Source organism: Ostrea edulis, chromosome 4 (assembly GCF_947568905.1).
Source record: "Ostrea edulis chromosome 4, xbOstEdul1.1, whole genome shotgun sequence".
Taxonomy (NCBI): Eukaryota; Metazoa; Mollusca; class Bivalvia; order Ostreida; family Ostreidae; genus Ostrea; species Ostrea edulis.
This window is the reverse complement of record NC_079167.1, coordinates 7,007,521-7,023,497: the sequence shown is the minus strand read 5'-3', so window position 1 is coordinate 7,023,497 and position 15,977 is coordinate 7,007,521. Positions and strand designations below refer to the sequence as shown.

The 15,977-nt window shown below is 35.9% G+C and overlaps 3 protein-coding genes across 3 annotated transcripts; all 3 read left to right on the top strand.

The window, feature by feature from the left end:
- Positions 1–3,001: 3,001 nt before the first annotated feature.
- Positions 3,002–4,572, top strand: LOC125668862 (uncharacterized). Its single transcript, XM_048903297.2, has 3 exons — positions 3,002–3,145; positions 3,860–4,174; positions 4,349–4,572. The coding sequence occupies exons 2-3, from the start codon at positions 3,860–3,862 to the stop codon at positions 4,505–4,507; spliced, it is 474 nt and encodes a 157-aa protein (XP_048759254.2). The 5' UTR covers positions 3,002–3,145; the 3' UTR covers positions 4,508–4,572.
- An 835-nt stretch (positions 4,573–5,407) lies between these two features.
- Positions 5,408–9,395, top strand: LOC130053959 (uncharacterized). The gene has a single exon (XM_056161781.1). It carries the CDS (start codon positions 7,321–7,323, stop codon positions 8,392–8,394), a length of 1,074 nt encoding a protein of 357 aa, XP_056017756.1. The 5' UTR covers positions 5,408–7,320; the 3' UTR covers positions 8,395–9,395.
- A 963-nt stretch (positions 9,396–10,358) lies between these two features.
- Positions 10,359–15,444, top strand: LOC130053958 (uncharacterized). The gene is made up of 3 exons (XM_056161780.1): positions 10,359–13,721; positions 14,418–14,644; positions 15,122–15,444. The coding sequence occupies exons 1-3, from the start codon at positions 11,657–11,659 to the stop codon at positions 15,308–15,310; spliced, it is 2,481 nt and encodes an 826-aa protein (XP_056017755.1). The 5' UTR covers positions 10,359–11,656; the 3' UTR covers positions 15,311–15,444.
- Positions 15,445–15,977: the final 533 nt, after the last annotated feature.

Sequence of the window (15,977 nt, the reverse complement as noted above, 5' to 3'; positions counted from 1 at the left end):
TAGTGATGTCAAGAGACAGGTTTACACACATCTGGAGGTACCTACACCTAGAGAATAAGGTACAACCAGACCTACACCTAGAGAATAAGGTACAACCAGACCTACACCTATAGAATAAGGTACAACCAGACCTACACCTACAGAATGAGGTACAACCAGACCTACACCTAGAGAATAAGGTACAACCAGACCTACACTTACAGAATGAGGTACAACCAGACCTACACCTACAGAATGAGGTACAACCAGACCTACACCTACAGAATAATGAGGTACAACCAGACCTACACCTACAGAATAATGAGGTACAACCAGACCTACACCTACAGAATAAGGTACAACCAGACCTACAATTACAGAATGAGGTACAACCAGACCTACACCTACAGAATAATGAGGTACAACCAGACCTACACCTACAGAATAAGGTACAACCAGACCTACACCTACAGAATGAGGTACAACCAGACCTACACCTACAGAATAATGAGGTACAACCAGACCTACGCCTACAGAATAATGAGGTACAACCAGACCTACACCTACAGAATAATGAGGTACAACCAGACCTACGCCTACAGAATAATGAGGTACAACCAGACCTACACCTACAGAATAAGGTACAACCAGACCTACAATTACAGAATGAGGTACAACCAGACCTACACCTACAGAATAATGAGGTACAACCAGACCTACGCCTACAGAATAATGAGGTACAACCAGACCTACACCTACAGAATAAGGTACAACCAGACCTACACCTACAGAATGAGGTACAACCAGACCTACACCTACAGAATAATGAGGTACAACCAGACCTACAGAATAATGAGGTACAACCAGACCTACGCCTACAGAATAATGAGGTACAACCAGACCTACACCTACAGAATAATGAGGTACAACCAGACCTACACCTACAGAATAATGAGGTACAACCAGACCTACGCCTACAGAATAATGAAGTACAACCAGACCTACACCTACAGAATAATGAGGTACAACCAGACCTACGCCTACAGAATAATGATGTACAACCAGACCTACACCTACAGAATAATGAGGTACAACCAGACCTACACCTACAGTAGCAATGCTCACGGTCATAGGTGGCGCTGCGGTCTGTATGTTTTTACGTATCGCACACAGCATGACCGAGTTTTATACACGTTTTTTATACCCATGTTTTCTCTTGTATTACATCAAACATTTAGGTGACAATGATCACAATAGAGAGTTAATGAACAAAACCGAAAGAAATCGAAAGCACTTTCGCGGGAATAGCAGAATAACTAGTGGAAAATTGTTGGTAAATATTTCTTCAAGTGAGAAATAATAGTATTAGACAGATTTCCATTTTTATATATACACGTTTTTAAAGTATTTTTATCCATTAACTTAATGCTGTTTAAACTTTAACAATCCATGTGCTACTTCCTGAGAAAAACAGCTGAGAACGTTGGTGGTGTGGTTTGGCAAGAGACGTAACTCGTCTTCGGTAAACAGAGGAAATTCAAACGTATAGAATATAAGTTACCAAGAATAAACATTTGTATATTCACATGGTTAAAACTTGTAATATTAAGCTCAAAACATCTTTATGTAGAGCGTATTTATGGACCCAGCCTGGGGGGGGGGGGGGGGGGGGGGGGGGGGGCGCAAATTAAAATTTGAAAGACTATTATAGATTTTTTTTATCAACTTTATATTTTTCCAGTATAAACACAGATACAGACGTTGAGACAAGATGAATGTTGTCAGTCCTATACAACAGTCAATGATCACTGGTAAGAGAAACTTTATTTCTCCCAGAAAAATGTATATGTCCCGCTTTGTGATCAAAACATTGAGAGAAGTGAAGTTGCATACTTTATTAGATGACATGATGTATGAAGTGTTTGAGGGTGATCAAAAAGAAGAATTGATTAAAGTTAGAGACATTTTGCAAGAACTGTTGCTAGATTATGTTTGTCAGGAAAATGAATAAATTGAAACATTTTGTGATCATTTGATTGCTATTCTGAATGTTGAGAAATCCAACAAGAGATTAAGTATCTTTGATTTTCCTGAAGCTTACTGGAAGATGTCCCCACTTATTAATCCACATGATCCATCAAAATACAGAACAGTTCTGACTGATAACCTTTAAGTACGTGTACCATGGAACGTCTTGGATTGAATGTGGAAGACTTGAAAAGTGGATCAATTCCTACTCTTTCCAATATACCAAATGACTTAGTTTTAGATTTGTTTAAAGTGGTAAAAAACAGAAAAGAATTGAAAATTGAGGACTTATTTCAGTGGTTGCAAAAACTTTGTCAAAAATCTCTAAACAGAGCTAGTGTTATTTCTCGTGTGTATAAACTTGTAAAAAAACATAAAAATCTGAAGGGAGATGCCAGAAAAAAGTTTCTTAGTGAGATTTTCACAACTGATTCTGGGTCATGTGATCAAAGAAGAAAACCGATAATTCCAAAACAATTACAGCAATCTAAAACAAACAGAGACATCAATAAAGACAGATACGAAAAGCTCAGACAAAGCTCAAGAAAAGTGCAAAGATTAGATAAAAAAGTGAAATTGCTTAAAGACTCCACTTACAAATTAAGTTTAGAGAAAACAGGTCTTCAAAGAGAAGTTGTGAAGTTAAGAAAAATAATTAAAAAGAATGAAACTGAAATGGAAAAGCAAGGAAAGAAAATAACAACTCTTCATGACATTGTAAAACAAGAACAAGTCAGAAATAAACATCTTAAAATTCACAGTGATGCTTATGAAAAAATGGCTGAAAAAGGAAAAAGAGCTTTTGATCAATTGGCTGAACAGGGGAAACAATTGGAAGAAAAAAAAGCAAAAACTAAAGAATTGGAAGAAAGTGTTGATTATTTAGAGCAAGTTTTACAAGATGCAGGCGACACTGTTCACCTCTTTGATGATGTTTCAGGGCATTACACATTAGAGGCTCAGGAATGTGTTATGAACCTCACAAGTTTTGGTGTTTCATCCGGTGCTGTTGGTAAAGTTATCCTCAGTGTCGTCACGTGATAAAACGCAGCAGCAGGGTTCTTTTCATGTTAGATTTCGGCCAGAGCAGACGCTAGTTTGATAGAAGAAAAACTGGACAAAGATTCTTGAAGGAAAGGTATATATGATTTTACTTATTTAAAGAAGTGGAATATTGGTAGCTTTAGGCCTTGATGGCTATTACTGTGAAATTTGGAAGGCCTTGGTGGCTATATTAAAAGATGAAGTTGAGCCTTGGTGGCTAAATATTAAATGGCTCAGCCGTGGTGGCTATATTATTAAATGAATGGAATCTTAGCCTTGGTGGTGAAAAGCCTTGGTGGCTATTTTAAATTCGGTGGTATATGTATGTATTTTATTTCAATATATGTAATTTGGATACAAGTAAAATTATTTGGTTGGCCCCTGGGAAATGCATAACGCCCTCTGTATTAGTTTTTGCGCTAAAAAATATGTATATAAATTGCATCGATGTTTGTACGTCGCTCGAAATGTTAGGTTAATGGGAAGCTTGGAATATTTAGAAATAAAGTGTGAACTTAATTGGTGTAATAAACTGGTCAATTTCTTTGAGGTATCAGGTTACAGGTCATTGCACATGTGCTTGGTTAGACGATTCTAGGCGGTTCAGTCTATATTTTGATATTATGATGGATTCTGTTGACTCTTCATATCCAATTAAATCCTCTTTTAGATGTTGATCATGAACCTCTAATGATAAAACAGATAATTTAAATTATGTACTTCTTTAAATTAAAATCACGTGTGTGTGTATGTAAGAAATGTGAAAGGAGTAATAATTGGTTCATTGTTTATCTGTTTTCATTCTCAGATGCCGCCCGTAATATTGAAGCGGAGACACACTTTGAAGGGAAAAAATTTAATTCCCCTCGTTCGGAAAATGAAGTCCGCCACGGGAGGGAGGATTCAGACCCTGGCTAGGGTAAAGAGCACATTATCAATTGAAGAAATGACCAGGTCAGAGGTTATTTCGGCGTTCAGAGAGATAACGGGGGAAGATGAGAAGGAGATCCTGGAATTGGCACAGAGGGAGGTGACGGATGCTAACCTCCGCCACCTGCTGCACTTTGCTATAGTGCATGCTAATGAGGTGGGACAGCCCGCAGCGCAAAATTTGCAGCCTTTGGTGAGTGGTCGAATAGATAAGAGATTAATTGTCTGTAAACATGTGTTATTATGATGGAATTTAGTAGCAATTTGGGGATATCCGGTCATGTTTCTATTATATGAAATCGATCGGAAGTTTTCTTTGTTTTTAGGGAAAGTACGTTGTTATCTAATAATAATTTTTGATTGGTAGGAACAGGAAGATAATCAGTTGCGAGAGGGAGAAGAAATTCAGCCGGAAAGGGCTAAAGTCTCTGTTACAGCTACGAGAACGCTGACAACAGAAAAGGAGGTGGAAAAAATTAAAGAAAAGGTGAGGCTTTTAGTCCTCCAAAATCCGGTGAATATGTGATATGGTTCATATCATATTCACCGGATTTGAGACCATATTCACTGGAGGTACCCCTTCTGGAAATCCTGGATCTGCTGCTGTCCACCCCCCCCCCCCCCCCCTCCCTTCTATATAGATCTATGACTATAGTGTGGAAACTGGACAAGCTTGAACTATGCAGGACGAGTACCCCCCCCCCCCCTCCTCGATTTTTTTGCATTTGTATAGATTATAAAGGGACAATAGATAGACTATATGATAATGTTTTATATATATATTTTTTTATAATATTCTATTACAGATTATGCAGTGGTCAAGGCTGACGACAAGTGGTGTGACTTGAAGATAGCCCTTGGGAACAAAATTAGTGCACTTTGTAACGCAGAAGAAACGACAGAAGCAGAGGGAGGATGAGTCTCAAGACTGATGTGTTATGAAGATCATGGACAGACTAGATATGAATACCATATCAGGTCACAGACAGACTAGATATGTATACCATATAAGATCATGGGCAGACTAGATACGTACATACCATATCATCAGCTCACTGACAGACTAGATATGTATGTACCATATAACATCATGGACAGGCTAGATATGTATAAAATACTGATTAAACATCTAGCAATTTATTGAATCTTGTACAATGAAAATGACAACAATTTGTTATTATTTATTATATTTATGATAATATAGCCCAAAGTATTTAATAGTCGCTTTTTAAATCTCTACAATAGTAGCCGATGCGACATGGGATATTATGTTTACTGTAACAATGGTTTTAACTTTTAATAGTAGCTGAATTAGTAGCCAATGCATGTCTTTTTATGCCCCAAGATCGGGGGGGGGGGGGGGGGGGGGGGGGGGGGGGGGGGCATATTGGCATATTGTTTTTTTCCTGTCATTCTGTCTGAAACTTTAACCTTGCCAATAACTTTTGAACTGTAAGTGATAGAGCTTTGATATTTCACATGAGTATTCCTTGTGACAAGACCTTTCCGTGAGTACCAACATTTTTGACCCTGTAACCTTGACCTTTGAGTTTGACCTACTTTTTGAAAACTTTAACTTTGCTTATAACTTTTGAACAGTAAGTGGTAGAGCTTTAATATTTCACATGAGCATTCCTTGTGACAAGACCTTTCTGTGAGTACCAACACTTTTGACCCTTTGACCTACTTTTTGAAAACTTTAACCTTGTTAATAACTTTTGAACTGTAAGTGATAGAGCTTTGATATTTCACATGAGTATTCCTTGTGACAAGACCTTTCCGTGAGTACCAACATTTTTGACCCTGTAACCTTGACCTTTGAGTTTGACCTACTTTTTGAAAACTTTAACTTTGCTTATAACTTTTGAACAGTAAGTGGTAGAGCTTTAATATTTCACATGAGCATTCCTTGTGACAAGACCTTTCCGTGAGTACCAACACTTTTGACCCTTTGACCTTGGAGTTTGACCTACTTTTTGAAAACTTTAACCTTGTTAATAACTTTTGAACTGTAAGTGATAGAGCTTTGATATTTCACATGAGTATTCCTTGTGACAAGGCCTTTTCGTTGTTACTAAACCTTTTGACCTTGACATTTGACCTACTTTTAGTTTTATTTTTACATTGGTCATAACTTCTAAATGGTAAATATTAGAGCTTTAATATTATACATGAGCATTTCTTGTGACACGATCTTTCTACTGGTACCAAGATATTTGTCCTTGTGACCTTAGCCATTTTTGGGATTGTCCATTATCGGGGACATTTGTGTTTCACAAACACATCTTGTTTCCCCTTGCTTTTGCATAACTAAGTTGATTTGACTGAAGGTTTTATTCATGTATTTTTAAAGATGTCAGATTTCTTTCTAAAATGTGATTGAAAGCTGCTTTCAAAAACTATTAAAACACACAATTCTTTTTACTTTTCTAGGCACTGCATTGTATTATTTTTGGCACATTAATATACTTTTTGTGTATCATTCTTGTACTTTTTTTGAAATACAAAATGTATTTTTTTTTGTATTTTTTCAAATATCTATTGTTTTTATACTTTTTTTTGGGTAATGTATTATTTCTATTCCCCATCTTTGAATACTTAGATGTTGATACAAAATTAATACAATTCATATTTTTTTCCTATTTTAATTTTTCAAGGTGAACCAAATAATACAAAAATAATATGTTGATACAAAATTAATACAAATCATAATTTTTTCCTATTTTTTCAAGGTGAACCAAATAATACAAAATTAATATGTTGATACAAAATTAATACACTTTGTTTTTTTTTTTTTGTACTTTTTTAATCCTACTCCAAAATGTATTATTTTTGTACTTTAAATTGGGATTTAATACATAAATAATACAAGAGTATAGAAATAATACATCAAATGTATCATTTTTGTATTTTTACTAAGAAATAAAGTATATTAAAAATATATTTTTGTGTGTTTCATTATTTAGAAAGTGTATTATTTTTGACCTAATTTGGAACCAAGATTTAGATGGTTCCAAATTTGGTCATTAAAAATATATTTTTTTTGTATCATTTTAGTATTATTTTCTTGTATCATTTTCATATTTATTTTCGATATGGGTAATTATTCAAAAAGTTTGTAAATTGGTTGGAAAAGCTGTTGATCGTGTTCCTTCTCGACAAACTGTAGACAGAATTTCAGTGCAAAAAGTGGCAGTTGTACAAACACAGTTACAGTCACTTGTAGGGGAAAGTGACTTGACATTGTATACGGATGAAACTTCTAAATTTGGAAAGTCATATGGCGTGTTTGCTGTCACCGACACAGAAAAGAACACCTACTTATTAGGATTACGAGAGATGTCATCGAAAAGTGCAAAAACAACCTTAGACACTTTCAATGAAATACTGGAGGACAAAAATGATGTTTGTTCATTAAGAGAGGAAAAGACTGACACAAACAATAGAGGATACAAAATTCTATCTGGAATCAAAAATACAATGTCAGACAGAGCTTCGACTGAGAAAAAGTTCAATGAGCTACTCGAAGAATACAGATCAAACATTCTCCCCAATGTAATTGAAGGCTGGATAGACATGACAGAGGATGAACACAGATCTGTTAGTAGAATGAACAATTTTTTCTGTGGACTTCATTTGTTAGTGGGAGCTGCTGACACGTGTGCTGAGACACTAAGAAAATATGAAGCTTGCAGTTTTAAAGGTGAAAAAGTGGGAGCTCGATGTGAAGATAGTGACGAGATTGTGTCCCAAGAAGCAGGTGTCATCAGGCTCATCAGGACATGTAGCAAGGCATTTGGAAGAGGGATGGACGAAAAGAGTGGATGCTTTTTAGACTTTCAAACATACTGCTCTCAACATAAAGTTCCAACACTTTTTGTGCGTTACAGACACAACCGGTTCAACATTTTCTTTTTATTAGCACAGTATGTGTACTTCCATCGTGAGAGAATCATCGATTTCTTGAAGGAAAAGCATGGTGCCACTAACCGCCTTTTGAGCACCATACTTTGTGATGTGCAAGTGCCTCTATTCATTTCTGGTTGTCGAGTACTAGGACTAATTTCTAAACTTATTACAGCACCCTTGTGGCACCTAATTGAGCAAGATAGTCATATTTTGGGCATGAACAGGCATTTTCTTGAACTTTACACAGTGAGCAGTCCACAGATGCTAGTGAGTTTTATGAATGGAAACAGCCCATTTCCAGATATGGTGGAACATGACTCCATTTTGCATGAACTGACTCGGGTTAAAGACTCTGAAGATTCTGTCCAAGCCGAATCCATTGCACAAACTTTGTTCACAAGCTTAAAGAGGTTGTTAGAGAGACAATTGAAGGACCAGTTACCAGGAGGAAAATATGCTAATGCAAGTGACGAAATTAAAAAGGAAACGCTGTCAACATTGTAGCACAACAAACTCCCAGAGTTCTTATTTGGTCAGCTTGATTACATTGTTAGATGTCGACCAAATGCCTCCATTCTTGCAAATGAGGCTTTACTACTTTACTCATTTAACAAAACATCTGACTGGTTAAATGGACTGAGTGAAACTGAGAGAGATACAGTTATGAAAGACTCCATGGATCAACGGAAAGTGTTGTATGAAAAGTTCTCTGTGAGGAAAAAAGAAATTCAAGAGATCCAGAAGAAAAAATTAGAAGCAAAGAACAACTCATCAAAGAAAAAGAGAAGCATGCACTGAAAGCAAAAGAGAAGCTTACATCTGAAATATGTTATTATAGACTTTGGCAGTCATTGGAAGACATCGACAAATTTCTGTCTGAACTAACAACTGATAAAGAGAAAAAGATTGCTCTAAAAGCTCAACTGAATTTCAGAAAAAGGTGTTGAAAAAAACTTCTCCAGAGAAGGGTATCTATTTTTTCTCATATGTTTTGGATGGGAAAACTAAACAATGTTCTGCACAGCAGCTTGCCAGTAAATTGAAGACTCTTGTAGTTGCTTCTCACACTATCCCCCCTCCTGAACATCAGAATGAAGACAGACGGCCCCTGTTTGTGGACAGAAAAATTTCTAACACTTTCCACAACGGTGTATATGTTGGCCGGGTTATCTCTGCAGTTCCAGGATTTCCACAATGGTTCAATGTGATTTATGAAGGTGATGAAGCTATCTACACATTCAAGTTGTATGATGATTATGCTTCTGGAGATCTGAGGATAATTGTTGATTGAGTCTAAAAAATGACATTGTTCTCTTTATTCATAGCCGTTTTTATTGTTCGTTGTTACAAGCAGTAACAATTTGCATTTCTGGGCCAAAATTAAAATTAAGTTTGTTTCCCCTTACCCGACCGACCCGATTAAAATCCGCCGACTGAAATAATTTTATCGCCAAAATCGCGGAGTTTTTTTCTTTCTTCGTTTCGCTCAAAAGTTCTTTTTTTTTTTAGTTTCGTTTCGTCAGATTGTAATCTTACTACTCTATAAAGATCGTTGTCGCCAGCGTGTTTGAAACAATCGAAAAATACGTTTGTAATTAGAAAGGGATATTTATCATGGACATGCATACGGCCTGCAGCGCCGGCATGCATACTGGTAAGAGAAAATATGTACAGGAAGAATTCTTCGGCATTTGTGTCACAGCGGCCGCGAAGTGCGGCAACAAAAATACAACAGTATGTAAAAATAGGATCCTCGAATATTCTGTGGACTGTACTTGGGATGATGTCTACCACGACATCACAAATGATTCGGACTTTCGTCCCCACAAAGCTGATGTGGTTGAGGTGTATTTATCTGACAAACTTGATGGAACTACAACTTTTCCCCCAGACATGTATGAAGGCCTTCATGAAGTGAAAAACTTTAACAAATGTCTCAAATATGTGACATTCAAAGTAACAAGAGATGAAGATGTTGGGTTGAATACTGATGTCGAAAATCAGAACCTGACCTCAACAGAAACCACGTTTTCAATTATGATGGCAGCATCTGCAGCAAAGAAACTTCCACAACTGAAAAATGCAAATGCTGAGCGTTTTACTGGTAATAAAAATTTGTCAATTTTCACTTGTAATTACTAATAAATATTAATTCTCAAGATCCTATATATGTCACATATAGTCATAACCCATCCAATGTTACACATGCATGTCCAGAAAAAATCCATATAAATACACATCAGTGTTGTAATTGTATTTATGCATGTATGTTTATGTTGGCTTGGCACCTATGGGCATTATATTGCAATATATATATATATATATAACTATTTAGGGCCCCTTCATAAAAATGGTTAATACACCCTAAGTATATTAATGAGTTGTCAGTTTGTCTGACAAAAATGAACAACGTACGACAATGTACCTATATATGATGTCACACGATAAAAAGATATAACTAAAAAACAACAATAACCAACGCAAAACAATGTACCTCATAGTATACAAAGATATGACTAAAAACCGACAATAAACAGTGCACCATATTACATGTACCTATACATGTATTAACAAGATTGGTATTTTACACAAAAAACGAATTAAAACGGACTTAATGAAATTAAGTCTAAGTACATACTAAGTCATGCATTCACCTGACATCCAATGTCATATAATACATTTATTACAACAACACATTTTATATATAACTCCAAAGAATCTGACAGGAAGTAAAAATAAGGTATGAAATGTATTTTTGTAGCCAAAGATGAGTTATTCAATGGAATAGTTAAAGAAATGATAGAATGTGGAGACAAATTTCCTGGAAGCATGTCCCAACAGAGTATCTCGGAACAAGTTATGATGCTAGTTAATGCTTTGTGGTACATAAGCGGGAATATGTCTACAATAGAAGAGAGAGCAGCCCACCTGACAAGTATAAAGCATATCCCTGAAAGGTTTTTATCTTTTATAATATAGCCATATCAAATTAATTTGTAGTTCCTCATCCACACCGAACCGCCTGTCAAAATCTGCTGCCTGGATATTTTTTATTTTTCAAAAACTACTTCAATATTGCCCTGTTTAGTTACATTTTCTTTACGGAGATTGTCATGTTCAAAATTGGAAACGGTATTTTTACAAGATTGTTTCAGGTTGATATACAATCTGTCTTTGATTTTTGTCAGAATATTGTTTATAGATTTGAAATTGGGAAAGAATAAAAAAATATTACATAAAAAGTCTTCCACCCGCCCCATATTTTTATGTCAAGTTGGATGAGAATCTACACAATAACAACTTGACAAAAAAAACACGTTTTTGTTGCATATTGATTATACCCACATCACAAACACAGTTTAGGGGTATATAACAATTACTATGTCTGTCTGTCCGTCCCCCTGTCCATGTTTCTTGTAAGCCAAACTCCTACTAAACTGCTACACTGATTTTGATGAAACTTTATATATGGAGATGTGCATCAGCATGACAAAGTAAAATCTTTGCAATTTTTCTGATAGCATTCAAGGGAAATAATTGGAGTTGAATTTGCTTAATATACAATTTCTCTTATATAGCTGAACATTTTTTTTTTTTTGAAAACAGCGCAGGCAGGTCCAGAGGTTCAAAATGTTTTATCTTGAATATGAAACAAATGTAACCAAGTTTCAAAAAAGATGTCTGTCGCCTAACACGCGAATTGTTGAAAATGGCCTAAAATTTAAATTGAAGTAATTTGATCATTTGAACAAAATTAAAAAAAAATATGCACACTGTCAGAAATAGTATTCTACATGGCATTGCATATTTAATTCTTTTATTCAGGTTTTTGAAGTTTGATGGAGCTAACGACTATAAAAGAAAGAAGCAAAAACGACCACAGCTTACTGCAAAAGATTTGAAATTACAAAGTCGGTGTTTGTTCAGGTTAATCTCTAGACCTTTTACACAGGAATGGGTCATGAGAGGGGACATTGAAACCTTAACTTTCAGTTTACAGTCTTATGTAGAGTATTTGGAACAAGCAAATGAAAAACAAATTTCACGCCAACTTCAAATGAACCCAGTACGACAGATTGATTCGAGTCTCTCCATTGCACATCGTCCTGGACAAGATAACTTCCTACCATGTTATAGTCGATTAGATGGTTGTGTAACTCAGATGGCAATGTTTCAACCTCTCTTCTTTGATGAGGATTTGCATTTGACAGAGAAATTTAAAGGGCCAGAGCAGAGATTTAGATTTTTTGAGAAGCTAGCATTATCAGTACCAGTACACATGCTGAGATATGATCCTGGTGGAGGTAATGGAGCTATATCATTTCTTTGGAGAGTGCCTCAAGATGGGATGTCCTCAGAAGAGAAGTTTCTTAGAGACAATAAAGTGTTACATGATGTACGCCCCAAGTTACCCGAGTACCGCACGAGACAAATGAGGCAGGAGTTTTTCAGAGCATATGGAAACATTGCTGGAACCATTATACCTCCACATATTTTGAGATCTATTTACACAACCTTAACAAATGATGCTTCATCAGATCAAAACAAAGAAATTGACAATCGTGTACGGCTTTCTGTGTTGGGGATAGACCCAGATCTTGTTGTGGATTTACGTCATTTAAACAAAGGTCGGCAAAATGATACATTTGATGTATTTTTTCAGACTCTAGAAAAAGAGATTGAAGACATGGTGGCAGCGGATGAGAGGAGACATAATACAGAGCATATTTCTCGTTTTTTGTCTGTAAGAGACATGATAGACCAGGTGAAAAAGAAAATACCAGAGGGGACCACGATTCCAAGCGAGTCCACCGTTCTTTTAGCCTTTGTTCCAAAAAACGCACATCAAACTGTAGCCAAGTTATACAAAGGTAGAATGCCTATTAGATTAAAAGTGCAAACAAGGCAGTTGCGTGCCCAGCACCAAGATGACCATTATTGTTCCGTTCTTTTTAAGTATTGTAGAGCATATGCAACACAATTTAGAGACATTTGTAACTTTGTATGTATGGACGACAAGTCTAAACTGGATTTTGGAGAGCCTGGTCTGTACACGTCTACTGGCGTCAGAGGAAAGAAATCAATCGTTCCAATGAATTCTGTTCTTTCCTGTCTGGATCATGATGTGCAGAGTAAGGGCTCACTTACTCCTTTCGTTGTTCTTGACGTAGAAATTCCAGGTGACGTTTCAGAAACATTCTACAGGGGACAAGTCTCAGTTACATTCAAAGATAGTATTTTCCAGGCAAGCACCCCATTTCGTCACATCGTAGAACTTGAAGCTATTCTGAAAGCCAAACCTGAGAACATGAAACCAGCTCTATTTATGTACACAGACGGTGGACCAGACCATAGGGTCACATATGGAGCAGTAAAATTGTCACTGATTGTTTTGTTCAGAAGGCTCCATTTAGAATTCTTAGTTGCATGTAGAACCGCACCAGGCCATTCATGGATCAACCCCGCCGAGCGAATGTCTCCTCTCAACATTGCATACCAAAATGCCGCCCTTGCACGAGAGCTTGCCTCCTTTGATGTAGAAACAATTCTTAAAACATGTGGAAGTATGAATGAGATCAGAACCAAAGCTGGGAAAAACGATCAAATTAAGACCGAATGGCTACAGTCAGTTCAGTCGATGATTGAAACTTTGTCCTCAAGAACAGAAAGAGTCCAACTTAAGGGAAAGACTTTCCAAGTATTCAAAGCCGCAGATGATGCCGATGTTGAAATGGTGGAAGCTGAAGTGAAGCTTATAGATCCTGCAATCCAAGTTGGGAAGTATCAGCAGCAGCAGCTTAAACATGCAACACAGCTTAAAAAATTCATTGGTAAGTGGTACCTTTTAAAACAAATAACACCAAACTTATACCAGAGCTAATTTACAAGTAGTTTATTGCTATTTCGACACATCATGTCTCATCTGAACTTAGTATCAAGAATCAAAATATTGGAAAACTGAAACATCAAAAATTTTGAAAAATAAACAATTCTAAAAAGAAGTATACCAAATCAGACTAAAAAAGCTATACATGTCAGAGGGAGATATTCTTAGATTTTGATTATTTGTACAATTTTAAAGCCTCTTCACTTTTATATAAAAATATTGATTCCAGCAGCTACACAGCCTTTCAGTGTGATAAATTACGATAATGTCATTTTTTATTAAATTTACACTTGCACACCTATGACAAATCTTTATTTCGTGTACTAAAAATTACTTCAAATATACATGTATATTTATATTTTGTAGAAATTGTACACTGCTATAAACAGACATTTAATGAAACTTTACAGGAATATTCAGTAATTGTTCTCTGTAGATATGAATCTGACATATTTTCTTTGGAACACTAAAAAAAACATATAGAATGTCAGACCAGGACTGATAGTTCAATGATTCTGTCAGATTAGTAAATTTTATAAAATACATCTCTGAAACTATTACAAATCGTATAATGTTTTGAAACTTTACAAGAGCCTTATTTTGCCAGGTGAGCATTTCAGGCCCTTTATTCTTTTTACAGCTGATCATTGTGTTGAGCGCCACTACTCTTTCCAAATAAGAAGATGTCATGATGAAGAGTGCTGTCCAACGCCAGGGAGGGAATGGGATTGGGTGCCAGACCCTATCCTAGATGTGACCGGACAGCATTATAAGCCATTTGAGGAACTACTTGGCAAAGAAACTACAGAGAAGGACATGCCATCTGGTTCCAAGCAGACTGTAGCTGCAGTGGCACAGGAACAGCAAGTAAGGATGTTTATAAAAACACGAGAATATTGAGTATGCATGCAATATAAATAAATTGTGCAATTTATACAACATTGAATATTAAAGTGATTAAGAAGCTGCAGCACTAGTTAGAACCCCCAGTATCAATGTGCTATGAGGGACTGGTCAATGGTCAATGGTCCATGCGTCACATGCACTAAACACCCACCATGCAGTTATGTTATATACTAACTAGCATACTACAGGGGGTGGTTAGGGACCAAAAGGTACATATACTACAGGTTAATGTCAGAGTACATTCAAAGCACAAGTGCAAAAGTTGAGTATATTTAAGGCAGTGAAAAGTGAATGGATACATTAAGACAGATATATGAGCAACATACATTATAAAAACTTTAAAATTAAATCCTGTTACAGAGAGAATGTTTCAATGCTTTTTGGATGCTTTTCCATGAAATATTTATATTTTCAGTTGTATTTATTTGGTTTTTATAGGGTTGTAAAAACAGTATCCTTGTTGGACAGAATGTTAGAAAAGTGGTCAACTGTTGTGAGTGTCAGAAGCCAAGGTGTATATATGCAAAGACGAAGCTAACAGGGAGAGACCAGAGAGCCTTGACTCATACTTTAGAAAAATATGATTACACTTGTGGTTCTGTTATTACACCTGATGGTAAGTTTTAATGATTATTTCATATTGATCTTCCAATACCCTTAGAACATTTGATATAATTTAAAAAAATATCTGTTTTAATATTACTGGTGAGTCTGCATGAAGATCAACTCTTGCTTTGATTTAGAAACTTAGTCCGGGAATTTTTAGATGGTATTAAAGTGACTCTTTATATTAAAGTTCTTTTATATTACGAACTTTATATTAAAGCTTGCTATAGATAAATGCTCTCAGTTTTGTTCCTTGTATATTTTTTTTACTCTAGTAGTAATTGTAGTTCCAGTTTTTTTATTCATTGAATGTAATTTTTTTTGGAGATTTTAAGTTCAATGTGAATATTAAGTGTGTTATTAAATTTATTATTGTAATTTTTCAGGAGATGTTCTGCAAGGGAAAGTATTTGTCAGTCACATATTGAGTTCCCGTACTATGCTAGCAACATTGGAAGACCTGATGTTTGTGCTCATTGTGGTGCAGTAGAAGCAGAAAAATCCCAGGAAATGATGCAGAAATTTCGCATAGTATTACCCGTTTGCCAGCAATGCTTGGGAGCTGGAAAGGACGTGCCCAAAAGATGTCCAATTAAAAACTAAACAGTATTCTGGAGCACTTAATGTCAGACATTTAGATTGACATTTGTCACTTTTTTGCCATAGTTTGATTTCTATTGTTCATTAG